Raw genomic sequence first — 22455 nt, forward strand, 5'->3', positions numbered from 1 at the left:
TTTATTGTGGATCACCTCAAAATATGATTCTTCATTTGAAAATGTGGGCTCAAAATTATCCTAACAAAATCTATCCTCCAACATAGAAATCTCTTTATGGAGGAATTGTGATCTCTTTATTCCAATGATCAGGAAGAGATACAATACCTGTTAAGAGTTGCCTAAGTCATAAATTAACTTCGGATTAGTGCTTACACTACTACCTAGATCTCCTCGACCCATGCTAATAGCTAGGAAGATCATATGTCTGCAAACCTCTTGTATAAAATGTGGATGCAGAAACCTAAGTTTCCTTGAAATGTTTTGTCTGCTTTTCATTTATGGGAGATATGGCAAGTTCATTATGCGATGATCTTTCAAGGTACTTGTCCTAAAAAATTGTTTATTGATAGGGTGCTTTCAGCAATGAGAGAATTCTTTGGCCTTTCCTTAGCTGTCAGACAAAGAAATCTCCTCGTTTTGTTCCAGTTACCTAGAAACCGCCTCTTGTGGACTAGTTCAAACTCGATAACTCCGGCAAAGCGGGAGCGAGAGTCCTCATAAGAAACCATAAGGGGAATTGGATGATAGGATCTCATCGTCATATTCCTAGAGCCACTACTGTTGAAATTCTAGACCCTTAGAGACTACCTTGGAATAGATAGAGATCTTAATGTGTAGCTAATCTTATGATAGAAGTGGATGCCACTGTCTTCATTCAATTTGCCTTATGATAAAGTTTTTAATATTATATATTCACCTTTGATTGATGAATGCAAGATACTTCTTCATAATATGACTTTTAGGTCCTTGAAGCATGTGTTTCGAGAAGGCAACAAGTGTGCCGATTGCTTTTTAATAGAGATACTAATATTATATTGTCACCTTTGATTGATGAAGACGATATTCCTTCTCAAGATGACTTTGAAATCCTTGAAGCATGTGTTCTGAGAAGGCAACAAATGTGCTGATGCTTCGGCCGTACTAAAGAGTTTTTTACATCCTATTCCTCCCTAGAAGAATGATGTTTCATGGCGAAGTTTTTTCTGTTGCCTAATTCTCCTACTTTTATGTGATATGCAACGACGCACTATGCTTCGAACAGTTTTTTATCTTTTAATAAAGCTTAATTCCTTTTTCGAAAATAAAAAATGTTTTCTAATAAAATTTAATTTATTAAAATATTTAAATACCGAGGTTAAAGTTCAAAAAATTTGACTTAGAAAATGTCAGCTGCTACATTTTTATTGAGACAAAATTATATGATAATTTGGATGTAAATCGTGAAGTGAATAAAACATAATCAATTAACTGAATCCTAGTTCAGGTCGGGTAACCAAACTTAAAATAGTGGCTTCCAAGTTATATTAATTTTATAAATGATTATTTTCGAATAACATTGAAATTAGAAGTCTGGTCAAAATTGATAATGCATGAGAAGACAAGAGAAGAGAGCAAACTTCCTACCTTGATAAATAAATATATATTATTGTAGTAACTATATAAAACAGTAAGTAGTAGTATTCTATGATAGCTTTAACCTACCTAACAATAGAAGATATCATCTTTGATTGTCATCTGAAATGGTATTGTTTAAGGATTCTGCTTCCTCTTGTGTTTGTCATGTTTGCAGAAGTTTCCCTCCACCACCACCACCTACAAGCTAAGCTTTGCTTTTGCTTTGCCCAACCAGTGGCCTTGTAAATACCATCCATTAGCTTCCCATGTTGATCGTCATATCCCTTTTTTTATGCAGGATTCATGTCCAAAGGCCAGCTTCTTTTCTTTGCCGCCTCCTGCTGTTGTAATAAATAAATGCCACTGCCCCACATAATCCCTCGTATTATTATTCAAATAAATCCAATTGTTTATTGATAAACTAGAAATCTACAGAGAACAGGACCAGAAGAGAATCAGATGGCTACCTCCTCAGTATATGTGATGTGTAGTGTTAAACAATGGAATTTTGTGCAGTATGGTTGCACATTACTTGTCCACTTCTTCAGGGATAATGGCATTGCCCAGGTACACCAGCTGCATCTCCTCTCTCCAGATCTGCAGTAAATTATAGTATATATGTCGAATTTGCTTAATTTAATTACTCCCAGATACCATGATTGATTTAAAAGTAGTAAACCAGTAAATGCGGTGTATTAAGGTTATTGAAGCCCCTTTAGGCTTTAATGCATGACCAGGAAAAACACTATTTACCCTGTCACGAAATTCCAGCCGGATATGAGGTACATTTGTCCTCTGTATCTCATTTCCATTAGGCCCTCTCTTGTAATACTCCTTTCCAATCCAGTGTGACTGAAAAAAATAAATAAAATACAACTAATTTTAATAAATCCATCATTTCAAGAAGGAATCAGCTCAGTAGTCTCCGAATAAAAGCATGTACCTTCAAAGCATGTGAAAAACCAGACTGGTAGACTGAATTACGGGCAATCTCACATAAATCACATGCACTCAGCTTCCACACCTGCAGTTCAAAGGCTTTAATTTACTTTAACATTAGATAAAGTATAGATATAGTTGCCTAGAGAGAGAGAGAGAAGAGACTACAGAAGCAGCTATGCTATATTCTTCCACCAAAGGTTCCTTTGTTAAGTGTATTTGAAGTGGATCATCCGTAGACAAGGAAACATTCAGACCACGAAGGAAAAACATTGGAAAAGGATTCCGATGATAGTCCAGAAACAAGGAATTGTTGCTCAGAGGAGACATAGCCAAACCAATCTGGTACCAATATGCCAATCCATGACAACGGTTAGAAATTCCCTTCCTATTGATTAACTCAAATATTTTTAAGTTTCCCTTTCTTCTTACCTGTGCCAAATAATAAAGATACTGTAGTACAGGAGATTTCCTTAAATTGATTCCATGTGCAATATTATGAGCAGTTAGAAATGTTGCAGCAAGGTGGTCAATATCACCAGCCTGAAAATACAATAAATATGAGGGACAAAAAAAAATATTCATGAAGGTAGAGTATAACTTTCATGAGTACCTCCCCAGAATGTGGTCGGAATTTGATGGTTGTCATGCCCTTGGATTCACGAAGCTGCAAAAATCGTGCCACATGGTTCAGCATTTTATACCAAATGGTATGCCAATGAGGATGAATCTGTTGTGGATTTAAAGAAGAAAGGCAGTATTGAAGATGATATAGAAAAAAAGTTATTTTTAACCAACTATTCTCGAAAGTCATTTCTTTAACTTGGCACAGGTAATTTGGAAATAAAAAAGACAATAAAAGTCTTCAAATCTAGTAAAGATTAAAACCAGGTCCACTTATATAATACATACCTTGTTTAAGGTATAGAGGTTTGCGTAGCAATAATACGCATAGTAGGAGAATGCAGGATTAAATACATTAGTCCATTGATCTGGTGTTGGCATGTGTTTGGTGGGGCGTCTTTCAGGCTTACTCTCATCATCTACCAAATCCAGCCCTACAACCTGAATTGCCAACAAGCAGCAGTTGCCATGACGAACAATGCAAACAAAGGCACAATGCAATCCACACCAAACCATTGCCAAAATAAATGGTTAAAGAAAAAAAGATACAAGACCTGCTTCAAGAAAACATGTAACTGAGGATGTGAATCTGGATCCACAGTAACCTCAAACAGAGGTATAAAAATGTTGTCAAGAATGTTCTGAAATGAAGTAACAATCCCCATCTCTTTGTAAACATTGTAGAGTCGAGGGATCTGAAACAAAAAATAGAAGAAATGTCACAGTGCCTAGCCAAAAATCAATAGTTTTTTCTGTGTGGTCACTGTCATACTTTAGAAAGGTTCACAAGATATAACAGAAAAGTGGTTAGTGACTAGGTACTGAGATTTCAATGAGATTATTCGCACCTGAATTAACCAAACAACATTCTCACTGTACAAATCATTGTTAACAATCCAACTAGCCAGTTGGTCCCACTCACTTTGCTTCCTACCATATATTGATATTCTGTATTCAGCCATCTGCAACAATCAAATTGAACATCAAAACAAAGTAAAACCCAGAGAACATGGTTGGGTCCATAAAAAGAGAGGGAGCATCCTCATGCATATTATTAAAAGAAAACATTAGTAATCCATAATTTGGCTCATTGATTACATATAGCTCCTCATAAAATTAAGTTAAACATTCAAAGCAAATTTATAGAAGAATCATCCACCATATGACGGTTTTACTCAAGTGCTCAAAGTTCTGTCTCCAGGTCCAAGGAGCCAGAGCACAATCTAATCTCAGGGATAAAATGTATTTGTGGGGAATAAGGAAATACTTGATATTTGCTTGCAGCAAGATCAGAAAACACTTCCTTTGTCAACTCACCAAGGAATCGACCTACAGAGATACAATAGTCAAACTGTAATTTCACATTAAACATCACCAGAAAGAAAAGATTCTTTCAGAGCAATAAATCAATAAAAAATACAAAGATATGGAATCATGTTTACAGCAAAAGAATCAGAACACCACCTTATAACGTACAACAATGCGTAAATATGAATAAGAGAAACTGATTGTTCTTTAAAATAAAGATTGGAAGGGCAGAAACATATTAGATTCAGCACCATATCCAAATCATATTATATTTTAAAGATCAAACAAACACTTGCCATAGCAAATTAATATAAATTAATTGCTTATTTCAATCTGGTCTTGGCACAATACTCCCTTGTCCCCAAAATTACGAAAATATAAAGGATATACCTTGGATAAGATTGTCTTGCTTGAGGAAAATCTCCCTGAGCCTACTTTGACCGCAAGGATTATACTTGAGGTTAAATTTATCAAACCGATGAAAGGTACTTTTGTCAGCATGAACATCAAGAAGGTCCACATTTAAATCATACCTGCTCAAACAAAAGCAAAAATGAATTATAATTAGCGGCATAATCTCTCCCTTCCTTTTTTTTAACAAAAGAAAAAATATAGGTAAAACAAGATTATTACCCAGTTAAATCTAAGCTCTCAAAAACTTCTTTCAAGGTCAAATATGTCCCATCTCGAAATATTACAACCTGAACAAAGAAGAACCCAGTGAACAACTTTTGGGGAAAAAAGAGTCTTTTCATATGCACTACTTCCTCAGCTTTTGCAGAAAAGCAATCAGGCTGTTCCCACATCACATATGTGTTGTTATGATTGATCAAACCAAACAAATGAGCTTGACTGCAACTTCCACATTAGAAAATGAATATAAGAAAAAGGATCACAATTTGAAAAAGAGGACAACACTTAAAGACACATTTACATAGCACCGAAACCCCCTAGCAATGAACAATGGCAAAATCATGTGTACATGCTTTAACTTGAAAAGTGCTCAGGTTTAATAGGTCAATAGCAATTTTAAGGTCCCCTGTAAACACACCAGAGGGAATCAACAAGAATAAAAGTTACCTCATCCGGTTCTTTCCTCAACTTCGACTTGATAAACCTCAAAAGGTGTTTCTGGTTCATGCACGCTGAATGATGCACATGTGTATCAACTTTCCTTACGTTATAGAAGTCCCTATGTGGTGCACTTTTCTGAGCCAGAAATTCTCTATCCGCATTTAGCATCAAATGAAGATTGAATTTCTGAATGAACTCAAAATGAAAAAGTATTTTAATGATCAAATATAAGAAGTTACAAAATTAGCACGCACTTCATAAGCAGGGTGAAGCATTCACTTGTTCTAGAAGATTTAGCCGGTGAAAACACAAAGTTCTGATATTGCCTGCCGCTATAACGCGAAGTATGTGGTGCAAGTCAGTGAAAAAGGTTGTCGCATCAGCTACAGGAAAGAGCTCCCTTCTAGCTGAAATGGAAAAGAATGAAAATAGATGATTAAGCATAGCCGTTCAGATCATATCACAAGTAAGAAAGGTTCAGCGTAAGGCCTCTCAATACTTACTATCTTTATTGTCATAGACATGTATTACTCCATCTTGCATCTCAAAATAATGCTGCAAAAAAGGGTAGGCATATTTACAACCCCAAGGAAGAATGATGAAAAATGCAAGGTACTTGAGGTAAATTTACATCAGATTTTCCTTCAGGAGCATAAAAAAAGGGCTCTGGATTAGGTTTTGGTGTGCTTGGGTCTGATATAACTTCTTTTTCCCAAGGAGCAACTGCCTCCTTGAATACATATCTTTTCCGCATTTCCAGGCATTCTTGCAGAACTACATAGACCTCAACTTCATCCGGCGATGGTACCTCTGGTAGAAGAATACAACAAATAACAAAAAACAGATTGGCAAATTGTAGTTATAAAACCTGACATCATAAACCTTAAACTTAAAGATAGGACTTTGCAATCTTTCAAACAGGGGAATAAACATATACACTATCTTAGGCTATTTGACAAACACTAAAAATCCATTTAACTTATATTTTCTAAAACAATGCTAAGCATGTCTTAAAAAATCATGCAGGAATGGATTTTAGGTCTACTTTGAATGTTAGAATTTTTAGTTAAATAAACTGCTAAATATTTAACATGTTGAGAACTTTAAATGCACACATGATTTAAGCATTAGAATACAAGTAATGGTGAAAGGGCCGTAAGAAGCAATAATAAACATTATGATTCAAATCTATTACTTAGAAGCCTATAGTCACACATATCACAAAGAGTCAAATACCAGAAGGGGAAATTTTAAGTCGTGCAAAAGTTTCTTGCTCTGGCTCTTTCCTTAGAATATCAGCTGCAATAGGATCAGGTTGAACACCATGGAGGTCACCGGCTATACTATGGGACCGAATCATACTAGAAGCAGCTATCTGCATTGCCTCTCCATTAGCATTGATGTGATCAGGCAAATTTGGGCCCTACACATGTGAGATATTTAAGTAAATAGTTTTGATCAAACTCCCAACAAACTATGAGTACGTAGCAGAAGAAACTTCTGCAGGAAGAGGGAAGAAAGTTTACTCACGGCATTTCCATTAGTATGCAGATATGTAATGTCTAACTTAGAACTGTCGGTGATATTATCTTCATCGTCCGACCCTTCTATGCTCTCAAAGGCACTTGCACTAGGGGACTTTGGAGAAGTGGGTCGGATAAGACTTCCAGATCTCTTAGCTGGAGTTCCATACAGCAAAAAGATTATTTTTATAGATATAAAGTATGCATGTTACATAGCTCAAAACGATAAATTTTCTTTCCAAGCCCTAAAGTGAAAGTAACCCGCAGCCAATGATCATAAATGGGAAAAAAAAGGGGGGGCTCAGTTGCTTTTTTTCATGTTTTCATGCTTGAAGGTCAGCAAAATTTGGATTCAGATGCTCTAGAAAACAAGATTGATTCTTCATTGAAGTACTTCCGTACAAAAAAGCAGTAAAGTAAGTTTCAAATTGGAGTCTTTTCTTTTCATGTTTAGTTGTAAATCTATTTCCCCTTTTTCCTTCATTGAAGGTAACAAAAATCAGTGATAATTTTCAGGGTGTCTTATCAAAAAGTAAAAAAAAAAAAGATGGAAATACACAAAGAAAACAAGTTCTCGAGCTGTTTAATTCTGCAATGTGCAAAACTTTATTTTGTCAACGCAAAAGGCCATTTACTTTTACACTTTACATTTATTTAAATAACTCATAAAACCAAAAGCTCTTGAGTTCAAAATCCTAAGTTTACCTTCAGGCAGAGTATGGAGCCTCGGCAAACCGGGAGGAATCCCGTCGACATTGACAGGACCATTGCGTTTCTCTTCTCCATCAAATCCGCCGGATATCACAGTAACATCCGGCAAAGACGCCGAACCGCGGCGGTAGTATCCGTTCCCCTTCCAGCGGAAGTGTTGGCCGCGCCGTTTTTTGGAGTGCTGCGGCTGTGGCGACTCTTCTCCCTCGGAAATGTCCTCCCTTTCCCTCTCCACCGTCTTGGCAAACTCCAGCAACTGATTTAAGGTTTTCCTATGCATATAATACGCCGACACTGCCACCAACGAAGCTCCGACCAGAGCCGCCATCGCTAGATGAACTGTATACGTGTCCATCTAAAAAAAACTCACTCTTTTTTCCTCTCGCCTAATCTACTGTTGCCAGCAAAGGATAAAAAAAAACACAAAAACACAAAAACAAAAACAAAGCGATGAAACTGAATAGCTTTTGGCAAATGTGGGTTGGGAGAGAGAGAGATGAGCTCTCTTTTATTCGGGACAAAGCTTAGCTAGTTTCCAGTATTTATAGGGCTAAAATAATAATACATTAACACATCCCCACTAACCAGGACATCAATCTTTCAGTAAATCTCTGTGAATCAAGACTAATAAACACATTAATTTAAACCAGATTAATCTATTTTTATTAATTTGATAATGGAATTTATGCTTTTTCGCTTTTTTAATGATCATTTTATTTGATATTAAAAAATGAATAGTTTTATAAGAAAAATAAATAAATTTTAAATCGATTAACAATTAATATGCACATACTTTTTTGTTATATTTTAAGGAAATAATGTCCCATTGTGGTGTTTGCATCCAACTCATTGTGAAAAAGGTCAATTTTGTTAAATGGTAGGATTGATTTATTTGTTAAAAACTATTCCTTTTATATTTGCTAAGAAATAATTATATATTTATAATTTTTTTTCTAATAATGTCATTTATAATATTCATATTTGCAAACATTATATTTTTTTCCTTGAAAAAAACCATAAAAATTACCACGTTTAATTGATTACAATCAAAATTACGTAATATAATTCTAAAAGAATATCAATTACAATCAATGTAGATAAAGTTCACATCAATCAATACCTTTGTATAATTACAATTAAAATTAAATAATCCTAAAATATTTTGCTTTCAATAAAATTAGCATAACAAGGTATCATTCAATCAACAACTTAAAATTTATTTATTGTTAGATTTTACTATTGATATACCTTTACTCTGGCTGAGACACGTGGCAACACGACAACTCTTTGTCTAGTACCATCAAGCTGGTCACCCAATGATCAACCACTTGCATGCCTCACGCTTGACACCATTCATAGGGAAATCACCCGTTTTCGACCACTTGTTGGACCCTCTATCAGGCTAACAGTTTTTAGCGAACCTTCCATTAGGCTACTTGCTATTAGCGGCATACTCTCATCTTCAGGAGGGGATTACTAAAGTATCACTGAGACTTAACAATCTCGTTTTACTTCAATAAATGGAATGTCAGAGCAAGCACATACAATACTATGCTTGACAACAATCGACATATTACAAGCTTGCCACTTGATTTGCCACTTGGGCGAACCACCCTTTGTACCGCCGATGACATGGCATTATCAAGCAAGAAAACCTTTGCCCTATCTCAACCCACGATGAATGAAGGATCTTTAGCTCATCTTGCTCCCTTAAGTCTTAGCTCTCTAGAGTCTCCTCTCTTTGTTTCCCTTTCAACTCTGACTTTCCACCTATAACAAGTGAATTGACTTTTTTAACATCATTATCTCTTTATTTTGTACTCATTCACCACTAGTGTCAACAAGTACCCGGATTAATAAAATGATACATACATAATTTTTGTTCATTAAAATGCTATATATATATTAATTGCAATAATAATTCAAAAAGAAATAAAATAAAATAAAACAATGACAGTTTATAAAATTAGAAAGGGGGCGGGGAATGGGTTGCTAGAGGAAGTGGGACAGCGTCGAGCCCGATGTGGAACGGGACGAGACGGAGAGGATTCATGTAAGGGCAAGTATGGACGGCGGGTCGCTTTCCTTATCCAAAACCAGATATATGCCTAGCAGCTGCCTTGCAACAACACAGCTGAAGGTGTGAGTATTTGTTAGATTCTTTATTTTTTTATATTAATAAAAATAATTAAATTTTATTATTTGTGGCGATGTAATTGTTGATCCACCAATACTAAATAGTAATACTATTCAATCATCAATAGGTTACTGTTATCATGTGATATATATATATATATAGCATGCACATAAATTATTCACCTATATGTATATATATCCTTTTATATTTCAGGTTCGTGAACACTGAACACTGAGTTCCACTTGCTACTACTAAGTTCAAAATCCAAACTTAGGTCCAACTTTGATTTTATTTAATCAACATCTTTATTTTAATATTCTTTTAGATTTTTTAATATTTAATAATTACATTAAATTTCAATTAACTTTAATTAAATACAAAATTAACCTAAATCTAAATAAAAGTAAAACTTTGTTAGTGTTATTTTCTCTTTACATATAGACCCAACCAGTTGAAAGTTTGTAAATAAACCATGAAAGTGACAGGGCAATACCCAAGCAAAGGTTAAATTACAATTGAGTTGTGTTTCTTTACCGAAATTGATGATGATTGACATTTGTGGGTAAAGATAACAAAGTTGAAATTGTAATCTTAACATGATAGGTGAGGACAAAATACCATAAGAAAGGCTTTTTTTTTATTTTAAGAGATAAGCTGCTATATATATATATGATATAGCCACATAGCTATGGTGGCATGCACGAGAGATTAGAATACTATGCTTTAAAGTGGACAATTGTGTTGGGTTTAGGGTTTATTATGAACTCTGGATATTATATATAAATGCCATAACAATCAGTCAAAAAACGACCATAATTTACAATTGCTACCCTCATTTGGTAGCTGTCCTGTCCCCGTAACTATGCTTGAAGCCAAATGGTGAACAACCCCGCCATAATGGTGTCTTTTGGCTCCTATATACAAATAAACAACCAGTTATGCTGTGCATGCACTCACCACCAAATTTATACCATCAATACAATTGCATCTATCAGTGCATTCCATTAAATATGGGGTCCATGCATGTGGACCAAAGGAGACCTTCCTCTAATGTATACGTTCTCACATCATTCAGTCTTTTTTTGTGTATAGATACATATACGCACATGCATATTTTTTATTAGAATCAGTTGATATCATCATCGCATAAGTTAAGTATTGTCCTCTTTTAGAATCGTTGTCTAATTTTTGAATCCTGTACATCTATAAAGGTAGAAGGTCCCCTAGTATTTAATTCATTTTTATAACTGTTAATCCAAGCTTGGAATGGAATGAATTTGGGCAAGGATGTGAAGCGTGAAGGTAAGCTGACTTGCAAGAAGGAATGGAAGATAAGCTATGGGGCATTGGGTTGGCACTCCAAGGATTAAATTAGTAATCTGATTTAAGATGAGTGAAAGGTTGAAGATGGTGAATAATGGACTTACTTTAAAAGGGGTTCTTAGAGGTCTTTTTATGCTTTACTCCCTCCGACCTTTCACAAGATCGTTCCCTCCTAAACATGTCAGCCTCTGTACCCACCTGATTTTTGCGACCTCAGGCCTTTTGCTTGCCTATTACCAATACTTGATAGATCATTTTTATTAGGTACTATACTATGCTAAAGAACAGATATCAATTTTAGAGAGAAAAAAATTATTGAGAAATTGTTTTTGTATTCTTTACTTACCTTGAATCAATCCACAGATGGTGTTTATATACATGAATAAGAGTAACCGCTCTTAATCCAACTGCATACCTGACTTAAGCAACAAACTGCTTCTAACTAACTGCATTACCAAACTTAATTAACAAACTAACAACTTTATACTAGTAGCTCTAACATTCACCCAACTTCCTCGACTGGTAACACCTGAAGGAAACGGCGAAAATGAGTAAAAATAGAAACAGGCTGTGGTTTAGTGAAAATATCTGCAACTTGGTCACAAGCTAGTACTTCGTTGACAACAAGAGATCTACTAGCCATTTTTTCGCAGACAAAAAATAAGTCAACTTCGACATGTTTGAACTTAGAGTGTAAAACTGGATTAGCTGCAATAGCTACTGCACTGGAATTATCACACCAAACAGCAAGAGTATCAACAAAACTGAGTTGTAATTTTGGCAACAGAGAAGTTAACCAAGCAATATCACTGGTAGCAGCAGCCAAATTGCGATATTTAGCCTCTGTCGTAGAGTGAGAAACAACTTGCTGTTTCTTAGAACACCACGAAACAGGTGTATGACCAAAGTAGACACAATACCCCGAAGTAGAACTGTTGTTATCAAAATCAAGACCCCAGTTGGCATTAGCATAACCTACCAAAGATAATCTATCGGATCGTCAAAAAACCAGCCCATGAGTGAGAGTGTCACGCAGGTACCGCAAGATACGTTTTAACGCTATTAGATGAATCATAGTAGGTGCATGCATGAATTGGCACACACGATTTACAACCTAAGCAATATCTGGCCGAGTTAACACCACATATTGAAGAGCACCAGCAAAACTCTTATACTCAGTAAAATCAGCAAGCTGATCACCCTCATCTTTAGACAGTGTAGCCGAACTAACCATTGGCGTATGAACACTCTTTGCATTAGCTAGAGAGCTTCTGTCAAGAAGATCACAAATGTATTTGTGCTGGTATAAGTGAAGATTGCCATTGGAGGATCTACTGACTTCGATCCCTAAAAAATAATGGAGATCACCCATATCATTCAGAAAAAATTTGTTATATAACTGCTGAACAAAACAGTTTATTTCGTCAATCGAACTCTCAATAATAATAATGTCATCCACATAAACCAGAACATAGACATTAAACTTGGTTGAAACTTTAACAAATAAAGAGGCATCAGATTTAGATAAGACAAACCCAGTAGAGACAAGAAATTGTTTCAACTTCTCAAACCAGGCATGAGGAGCTTGACGTAACCTATACAATGCCTTCATCAAACGACACACCAATGTCTCACCATTTGGTCCATATTGAATATATCTTGGAGGTTGCTGCATTAATACTTCATCAGTCAAATCTTCATTTAAAAATGCATTGTTTATATCGACTTGATGGAGTTACCAACCATTAGATACAATGATAGATACAATGGTTCGAATAGTAGTAGGTTTGACCACCGGGCTAAATGTTTCTTTGAAGTCACACCCAGGCACTTGTGAACATCTTTTTGCTACCAATTGTGCCTTTCGTTGATCAACTGACCCATCAGGATTCTTGTTGATTTTGAAAAGCCATTTGCACCTAATCGCTTTTCGACCATGAGGTAAAGGAACAAGTTCCCAGGTAAAGTTAGCTATCAGTGCATCAAATTCAACTTGAACAGCTAACTTCCACTCCTTATGAGAAAAATTGTCTTCAATAGAACGTAGCTCAAAATCTACAGCTTCTACTGACAAAGCTTTAGGTCTAAAAATTCTTACCTTAGACCGAGTAACCATAGCGTGATTATTTCTTGAAGAAACAAAAGGAATATTTGGGGATATAGTGGGTAACTGACTAGCTTTAGTGTGTGGATTGCGAAGCTGATGCTCCCTTAGAGCAGTTCCTGACTCAAGCAACTAAGTAACAGGGACGATCTCTAACAGACTACATGTAGCTGGTGAAGCAACCAAATCGGACTGCACAGGACCACGACCTGGATTAGGCAAATGAATCGCAGATGAAGATTCAATGGTTCTGTTGGTTTCTGCAGTGAATAGAGGAAAGGATGACTGAACTATAGGAACAAATGTGGTAACACATATAGGATTCTGAATCACGTCCACAAATGGAAAAAGGAACAAGAAACAACGTTCATAAAAAATAACATGACGAGAAACAATTATCTTACCATCTGGTGTGAGACAGTAGCATCTTTTATGTTGCGAGCTATACCCCAGAAACGTACATGGTTGTAAGCAAAAATCCAACTTATGTTGCATAAATGGATGTAAATACGAAAAACAACAATAACCAAATACCCTGAGGTGATCATAGGTAGGTTCACTCCCATAAAGAATTTGATACGGAGACTGACCTTTCAAAATTAGAGTGGGCAATCTATTAACAAGGTGTACAACATTGCAGAACGTATAACCCTAGTAATCCATGGGTAGATTAGCCTATTCCAACAGTGTAAGACTGGCCTCCACAATGTGCCTGTATTTACGCTTAGCAACACTGTTTTGTTTTGAAGTATAGGGGCAGGAGAGACGATGAAGTATCCCATGACTAACCAGTACTGACGCAAAAGCACGAAACTCACCACCCAGTCGCTCTGAAATTTTTTAATATCTTCCCAAATTGAGTGACAACCATCTTCTAAAACTGAAAAAATATTCAACTACTTGAGATTTATGTTTAATCAGATAAACCCAAGTAAACCGACTACACATGTCAATGAACGAAACATAATACAAATTACCCCCACAGGCAACAGAAGTCAGACCCCACAAATCAGAAACAACCAATTCAAATAGTTCCACATATTCAGTAGTAGAGTGTGAAAAGGGCAATTTATGTGATTCCCCTTCTGACAGGAAATGCAAATATTATCAAGACTTATTTTATTTGAAACAACTCTACATTTATTAAGAAAAAGTTTAAAAATTTTAGAAGAAGGGTGACCAAGTCTTTTATGCCACAAAGTACATGCATCATCATCTGAAGGAAAATCTTGAAGCCCGATATTGTGAACAGCAGAAATTGAATCAGAAGGGACAGACGGATCAACTGAAAATTGATAGAGATCATCATGAACTTGGCCCCATAGTAAAATTTCCTATGTCTGGATGTCCTTAAGAACACAATAAGATGGGTGAAATTTAAAAAATACATTGTTTTCAGTAGCAAACTGAGAGACAGATAGGAGATTTTTTCGGATGCTCAGTATGCACAAAACATTAGTGAGGTGTAATAACTTCATCTTTGTAGGTAGAATAGTATTCTCAATAGACAAAATTTTAGTGGGCGCCCCATTTCCCATTAAAAAAGAAGATATACCTGAGTATGGAGTGGAGGCATTTAAACCGGAAGCATTCTGACAGACATGATGTGTGGCCCTGGAATCTAGATACGATGACGAGTTTCCTACCGGCACAGGAACATATGAATCAGTATTATCAAAGTTGGAGTCATACTGTGTGGCATCCGAAAAATCAGATGCATGAAAATCAGAGATTTAGGGTAGCCCAACACATTGTGAGGAATCAAAATCAAACACATGGGCTCGTGGTTTAGTTCGCCATGGAACTTCGGGAACATTATTTGGCACAGAGCCTGCAACATCAACATGATTAGCATTAGGCCCAATAGAATTTTGGCCAATATTAGTACCAACATTGATTGGTCCACTTTGTTGTCCATTGTGACTAGGTGGCCCAATATCTTGGCCTACACCACTCGGCCTGGGTGCCCCAACATAGGGCCCAGAACAGCGCTGGCCCAAATTTGCTCCCCAATGCACGCCCAACGTTGTGCCTGTTGTCTCGCCCAAAATTACACCTAGATTGAGATCCACCAACATATCCATGTTAACCATTTGTTGGGCCACCAGCATAACTATGAAACATGTCATAATGGCCACCAGGAAACCCATTTTCATAATTAGCCCCATTAGGGTTGGAATGGTCAAAAGGGTTAGGTACTCTAGGTTGCGGCTGATACTCAAAATTTTGAAAAGGTCATTCTTCCCACGAAGCATCACTAGGGTTTTGCGTCGAAACGATCTTCGTACACAGGCTAGGTCCACCAGAGCCAACAAATCAACCATAGGCGTCACCGTAAAGCCCTTGTCCATGGCGCGCCGTCGAAGGATTCCAGCCACCATAGTCCCGATTGAAGCGGTAGAAACATTGTTGCGTTAAATGCCCGTACCTGCCGCAAATTTGACATTGAGTTCAAGGATGGAAATCGTGCCCGCACGAGCCAGCCGTGGAATGCCCACCACACACATCATGTGAATCTGATTCGGTCACCACTACAACCAACGGTGTTTGAACCAAGTGAGCATGCATCGGAACCTCTCGGGCTGCTCTCATCTGACAGTTTTCAAACTCCATGAGAATGTTGACTAATCTTTGGAAGGGAAGAGTCTCCGACGAGAATGAAGCCATAGTCAAAATCGCATCAAATTCTAATAGAAGTTCGGCAAGGATCACTTCAACCTTTTCAGCCTTCGAAACAGCAGATCCAGATGCTGCAAGTAAGGCACATATCTTCTGGATTTTGACAATATATTGTGGTACAGTTAAGTTACCTTACTTAATAGCATGCAGATCATGTTTTATACGAGAGGTTTTCGCACCAGTGGACGTAACGAACAAACAAGTCGCGATGCTCCAGATTTCACATGCAGATTTAGCAGTTGAAAAATACGATAATAAAGACATACTAATCATAGATAAAAGCTAAGAGGCCAACAACTTATCTTGCTGAGTGAACATCGATTCATATGGATTTAGAGTCAGAGCACCGTCTGGAGCCGCCACAAATCTAGGCGGAGCAGGTAACATTCTTTCCAAAAATCCTGCAACTCATATCCTTCTACGATGAGTCGAATGTGTTGCTGCCATTGGACAAAATTTCCTTTATCTAGTTTTACTGTATCATGACGAGGGAACAACAGAATCAGACAAGCACTGGAAAATGATGGAGTAGGATGATCGGTCGAAGTAGAATCCATTGAATGAGCCATAAGTCGATGGCAGAAGCAAGCACCAGGAACTAGGTGACTAATACCATATTAGGTACTATACTATGCTAAAGAACAAATATCAATTTTAGAGAGAAAAATAAATTTATTGAGAAATTGTTTTGTATTCTTTACTTACCTTGAATCAATCCACAGATGGTGTTTATATACATGATTAAGAGTAACTGCTCTTAATCCAATTGCATACCTGACTTAAGCAACAGACTGTTTCTAACTAACTGCATACCAAACTTAATTAACAAACTAACAACTCTATACTAATAGCTCTAACAACTTTGAACTTTATGTATATTAAATATAGGGTAAATTCAATAAGCAACCCTCAAATTATATCCTTTTTTTCTAGTTTAGTATTTTTTTATCGAATCAAGTACTTAAATTATAATTTTATAATCATTATGGCCCATATTGTTATCTTTGATAAAAAAAACCTTTAACTAATAAAAAACCACCACTTTGTCATTTCGATCTAGATCATCATTTACACTAAATAAAAAATATATATTAAAATTAAATTATTATTTTTCTCTCTCCACGCCTTTTTTATTTTCTTCTTATTCTTCTTCAAACCACTCGTGTTTTTTTTTCACGTCTTTTTTTTGTACTTTCTTATCCATAAATTTTCACTTTCTTTTTCTTTTCCATTAAATATGGGTTTTTTTCATGTTTTTCTTTCTCCCACAATTTTTATTTTTCATTTTTTATATTTACTCTAAACTCCCTTTTTTTCTTTTTCATTTTTGATGTTGTGAAGATGAGAGAGATATGAAAGAACGAAGATAAAGATGGAGGGGGAGGAAAAGGAAGAGAGAAAGATATTTAATTAAATTTTTACTTAACATAACATTTAAATTTTTTATATTACTAAAAATTTTATGTGTCAATTCGTGATTGATTGAACATAACACTAGAAATTCATAGTTTAGATCGATTAAAAAAAAGAAATTAAATATATAACTCAAAAAAGGTATATTTATTAAATTAAGCCTTAATTATATTGTATAATAAATTTTTTAAACCCTTTATATGCATGGCATAACAGAAAAATGGATGTTGAAGGTAAAAATGTTCATATGAAATAAAAAAGAAAGAAGTGGGATCTTTGTAAATGATAATGTGGAGAGATATAATAAAGGATTAGGATGCGATATATGATAAAAAGCACATAAAAGATGGACTTACTAAAACAAATCTCATACCTGAATATGATCATTAAACCAAAGCAGAAGTGGTCGTTACATACAGCTGGATCAAATTATAAATGGATCATACACCAAAGGGGGACCATTTGCCAAATAAAACAAACGAATTGGTCTAGGACATGACACTTGGCAATCCACTTCATTACAATACTTATGATTTTACAGCTAGGACTTTGATGTCTTGGTTTCCCACTTAATTTTACATCTCACAGCCCCATATCATGCTTACATATACTTACACACATATCGTGCTGTTTTGTCTCTTTTTTGTTTTGGGTTTTCTTTTTTAATAAGGTTTCACTACTCTTCAAAACATTACCTTAAACCCTTTTTGTTAATTGAAAATTATTTGGTGGGTTGGTTTTACACCTCATAATTAAAATTAAGGGTTGATAAGTAGTGGGAAAGTCAAAAAATTTTGAGAAACGGAAATATATTGTATATATAGTTTTGAAAAAATTATTATACTTCCTTTATAATTTATAAAATTTTAAATTAATAATGATAAAATTACACTTTGTTCCTTAAATAATAAAAATTTAATTTAGTCCTTTAAAATTATAAAGATATATGCTATCATAAAAATATACAATTATAATATTTTTCATTTTAGCCCCCTAGCTTTGCTAATATTGACAAGTATTCTATAGAAGTATAGTAAAATATTTACAAAAAAGAAAAAGAAAAAGAAATGTATGTCAATTTTTAAGACTGCTTGTGGAATAAAAAATATACACTATCAATGTATCAAATACTCACCCTTAGCTAATTTAACTTGTAATAGAGTTTTATAAGGTAAAAATATCATGGTCCCTTATATTAAGAATCAGATTACATTTTGCCATCTTTGCTTAAAAAATAGACAAGTTAGCCCCTGTACGTTAGAGCAAATGGCAGAATAGTCCTTTCTATTAAAAATTTTATCTAATTCTATTGTTAAAAATTGACAATGTTGACAAAATTATTAAATAGCTACATCTGACATATCACGTCTGCCTTATTCTAACATTTTTAGACCAATTTTAAGAAGTAAAAATAAATAAAATTTTTAACAGAAAACTTATTTTACTCTATGATTTAATGTATAAAAATTAATTTATTAATTTTTTAAATATAAAAAATAAATATAATTTAATTCGTGGGAAAGGTAATTGAGAGACATATACATATGTGTTTTGTTTGGAGGCTTGTTAGTTTAATTTGTGCGTCTTTTTCGGTAGCGTGACAGAGGGTTAAAGAAAGTAACGGTTGTTGAGGTGATTGGGAGGGTAGGGACGTGGAAGGAATCGTTTTGAGACTTCCCCGATTATCCATACCCATTGGGTTTGTAAACTTTTTTAAAAAAATGATAATAAAAACAATTAAATAAATTAATCTCAGTTGCTGTACGTGGGATGTAGGAGTGTGTAATTTGTGCATCTTATGTAAATTGGTTACATTTCCTACTTTTATCATCATGGGTTGGTTTTGAGTATTTATTAAGATATCGGTAAGTATTCTGAATTTTTTTTCCAATACTATTATTTTATTATTTTAATTTAATTTTAAATTTTTTTAAATTAAGTTAAGTGAAATAAAATTTAAATTGACTTAAATCGGGTAAAATTATTCGAGTTAAATTTAAAAATTAAACATGTTAAATTAAAATCTTGTTACAATATAACTAATTCTATGTATATTTAAAAATTTTATAAGATACTTTAGTATAATAAACTTGAATCATTAATTAACTTATTTAGGTCCAATAATTATTATTTTAGAAAAAAATTAAAAAATTAACCTTCTTTATATATTTTTTTAGAATTTTTTAATTTTTTTAAAAATAAAAAATTTATAATTTTTATAAATATTTTGAATTTTTAAAAATTATTTTGATTTTTTCGGTTATTTTTGTTGAGAGAGAGACCAACTTATTCATTTCCAAAATTGATAGGGACCAAAGGGAATTTATACCAATTTATTATTCAAATTGTAAAAATTGAATTATTTATTCGAGTTGACTTGAAACAATTAAATAAATCGATTTGATTAACTCAAAAATCGATTTTTATTTTATTTTTTCGAATTGAATTGAATTTTGCTCATTCTTAATTTGATTTTTTATGGAGATGGAGGTAAGAATTTATGCAAAAATAAATTTTATAAGAATTTTAACCCTTACACATACAAATCAAGATAAGTTCGAGTTTTATGTATCACTTTTGGTATAAGGCCAGTAACATGAGATTGAGATAGCTTTTTTATGACTAAAAAAAATTGGCAATCTTTGTTTTAATTTAAAAAGTTCATTCAATTAATTAGAATTTAAGTTTAACTAAATTTTTTTCAATAAAAATAAATTAAAATTGATTTAATTATTAAAAAAATTAATAACTTGAACCAAAAGATGACTCAAGTAATAAATATATATTCAAATCCAAAAATAATTTGAATTTAAAATGATTGTAATGTGAAATGATCTAAACTTGAATAATCCAAAATAATTGTATGGTAAAATCCAAAATGACTCTGAAACTCAATTGTTACGACTGAACAATCAAACAAAAAATGACTCAAACTAGAAACAATCTAAGCTTGAAGCAATTTTAACTTAAAAATAATCTGAACCCAAATAAAAATAGATAATTTAAATTTAAATTGATTGAATCCAAAATTAATCCGAAGTGTCTAATATGCATAAAAAGGAAAGCATAAATTGAGGGTGTAATACAATGAAGAATTGATTAAATAGAAGGTGAGTGAAGTGGCAATATGTGCCAAAATAGGAGGCAAATGGGAAGTACCATAATATTCGTTTTGCGTTTGTGTGATGTTGGCAAAGGCACGAATGGGGAGGCAATTAAAAAGCTCTGTTGGTATTGGGCGGCTCAGCAATCACATTCCATTAACCTGCATCCGATCAGCCGCTTGAATGGAAAGGAATTTGCAAAATAATTACACATAAAAGTAAACGAAAAGTGTATATACAACAACAATAGTGGGAGCATCTTTTCTTAGACTTGGAAGGTCTCCACGGCATATCCAGCTCCCTTGGACCTGCCTTTACTTAACATTCACAACTTCCTGCACTAACTTTTTAGCCTATTTTTATTTTTGGATCTTTTTAAAAGATAAATTTTGTGTCGATTTTTGTTTAGTCACGGTATTGATGAATTTTGATTTGATATTATCTGATAAGATAGTTTTCTGTTTTTCTTTTTGAAAATTGAGTTTAGGATAGGACCGGATGTGTATTAAAATTTTTAGAGATTAGGTTGGGATCCATTTTTCATCACTCCCGCATTACCATCTTCATCAAAATACTCCCTTTTAATTTTTAAGATTAAATCACATTTTTATTCTAAATTTGATAACTATTTTTTATATTAGGGTCTAATTTTTTTTCAAATTAAGCTCTTGGTAATTATTTTCACATTGATGTTTAGTTTTCTTAATCCTAGTTAGTCCTTAAAACCCCTAAAATTCAGGTCCCGATATGGGAACAATTATCAAGTTTAGGGGGTAACTTGTAAAAAGAAGGTTCAAGCCCCAATGTAGGAAAAATTATCAAGTTCAGGACCTAACTTGGAACAAAAAAAAGTTCAGGCTCCAATGTGAAAAAAGTTGCCAAGTTCAGGTCTCAAATAGTGGTTTAGCCCTATTTTTGTTCAAGATTGATAAAGTGTTGGAAAAATTCAATCAATCGAAAAATAATATTTTCATCCAATTAATTTTTTAAACAGGTTAAAGTTTGTCTCTTGGCACGTTCTCGTCTGTCGTTTGGCTTGTTTTTGGGTTTTTTTTAAGTTTTTTTTTTCGATTTCCTTGTGTTTTTTAAAGGTTGCGTTTTTAAGGTTTTCACTGGGTTTTCTTTGAAGTTCTAGCTATTGGTAGAATAGTGATAAAATAGAATGGAGAGAGGTATGGAGAACATGAGTATTGACGATGGGGAAGAAGATGGTTGGAGTATTACTGGTGATGAAGAAACTCATAAATCGGCTTATGATTTGTGTCTTGTGGGCTGCTGCTTGACGGCCAATGTGGTTTAGTTTCTAGCATTGAAGAATACTATGGCCAGCATTTGGCATCCTTTTGGAGGGGTACAAATTTCAAATATAGGGGGGAGGGAGGGAAATGTTACCTATTTAAGTTTTTCTATGAAGTAGATATTATGCAGTGGAAAATGGAGCCCCGTGGGCTTTTAATAATCATTTGTTAGTCATGCATCGGTTGAAGGAAGATGAGGATCCAATGTAGATCCCTTTAGTGTTTGCGAACTTCTTGGCTCAAGTGCATGATTTGTCGCCGAGTTTCTTTTCCAAAATGGTGGCAAGTTAATTTGGAAAATTTAGCAAATTTATTAAATATGATATGAAGTAGAGGAGTGGTGGAATGAAAAATTTCTTCAGGACACAAGTGCAATTAGATGTCAAAATCCATAGAAGAGGGAGAAGAACTACAATTACAGTGGGATCTTTCGTTGCGTGCGCTGGTGAAAAGGGTAGCTATCAGTAGTAGTATTTGGCTTTGGAAGGATGGAGACTGTAGATTTTGTGGGGCAAATATAGGAAGGCAAAATTTGAGAAGCAATATTGATATAGATAAGAATAAAGATAATTGGCAAAAGATAAATCATATTTTAGGATTTAATTTGGAAGGTCTATCTCGTCAATAGGAGTTTGGCAAGGACGAAAAGTATAGTGGGCTAGGCTTAGCGTTAATGGAACATGATTATGAAGAAAACCCATTAGAGATAAGGTGAGGAAAAAAGAGACCTAGGTCTGAACAAATAAACTCTAAAGTTTTGAGTTCTTAAATCGAGTGGGAA

The 22455-nt window shown here is 34.4% G+C and overlaps 1 protein-coding gene and 1 long non-coding RNA gene across 3 annotated transcripts; both read right to left on the reverse strand.

The window, feature by feature from the left end:
• Positions 1-1447: 1447 nt before the first annotated feature.
• On the reverse strand, positions 1448-8213 carry LOC107948947 (AMP deaminase). 2 transcript variants are annotated; one of them, XM_016883623.2, is made up of 20 exons: positions 7611-8213; positions 6913-7061; positions 6619-6805; positions 6014-6192; positions 5886-5937; positions 5662-5789; positions 5389-5568; positions 4942-5009; positions 4699-4841; positions 4268-4329; positions 3849-3962; positions 3555-3695; positions 3289-3441; positions 2990-3043; positions 2809-2919; positions 2545-2718; positions 2381-2461; positions 2191-2289; positions 1905-2034; positions 1448-1800 (listed from the first exon to the last, which is right to left on the reverse strand). In XM_016883623.2, exons 1-19 carry the CDS (start codon positions 7969-7971, stop codon positions 1966-1968), a joined length of 2505 nt encoding a protein of 834 aa, XP_016739112.1. In that variant the 5' UTR covers positions 7972-8213; the 3' UTR covers positions 1448-1800; positions 1905-1965. The 2 variants fall into 2 exon arrangements, with proteins under 2 accessions (XP_016739112.1, XP_016739111.1); XM_016883622.2 differs by having other exon boundaries at positions 2990-3106; positions 7611-8182.
• Positions 8214-20250: 12037 nt separating this feature from the next.
• Positions 20251-20754, reverse strand: LOC121228168 (uncharacterized). The gene is made up of 2 exons (XR_005925699.1): positions 20616-20754; positions 20251-20537 (listed from the first exon to the last, which is right to left on the reverse strand). It is a non-coding gene; the product is annotated as an uncharacterized lncRNA (long non-coding RNA).
• Between the last annotated feature and the right edge of the window lie 1701 nt (positions 20755-22455).

This window comes from Gossypium hirsutum, chromosome A04, assembly GCF_007990345.1.
Source record: "Gossypium hirsutum isolate 1008001.06 chromosome A04, Gossypium_hirsutum_v2.1, whole genome shotgun sequence".
Classification (NCBI taxonomy): Eukaryota; Viridiplantae; Streptophyta; class Magnoliopsida; order Malvales; family Malvaceae; genus Gossypium; species Gossypium hirsutum.

Excerpts from the sequence above, each read along its gene's own strand:
- LOC107948947 (XM_016883622.2), bottom strand. The coding sequence starts at position 7,971 with ATGGACACGTATACAGTTCATCTAGCGATGGCGGCTCTGGTCGGAGCT. Across the intron at positions 6,806-6,912 it reads TGCATACTAATGGAAATGCC|GGCCCAAATTTGCCTGATCA; the intron begins GTGAGTAAACTT and ends TCACATGTGTAG. Across the intron at positions 3,107-3,288 it reads ACCTCTATACCTTAAACAAG|ATTCATCCTCATTGGCATAC; the intron begins GTATGTATTATA and ends AATCCACAACAG.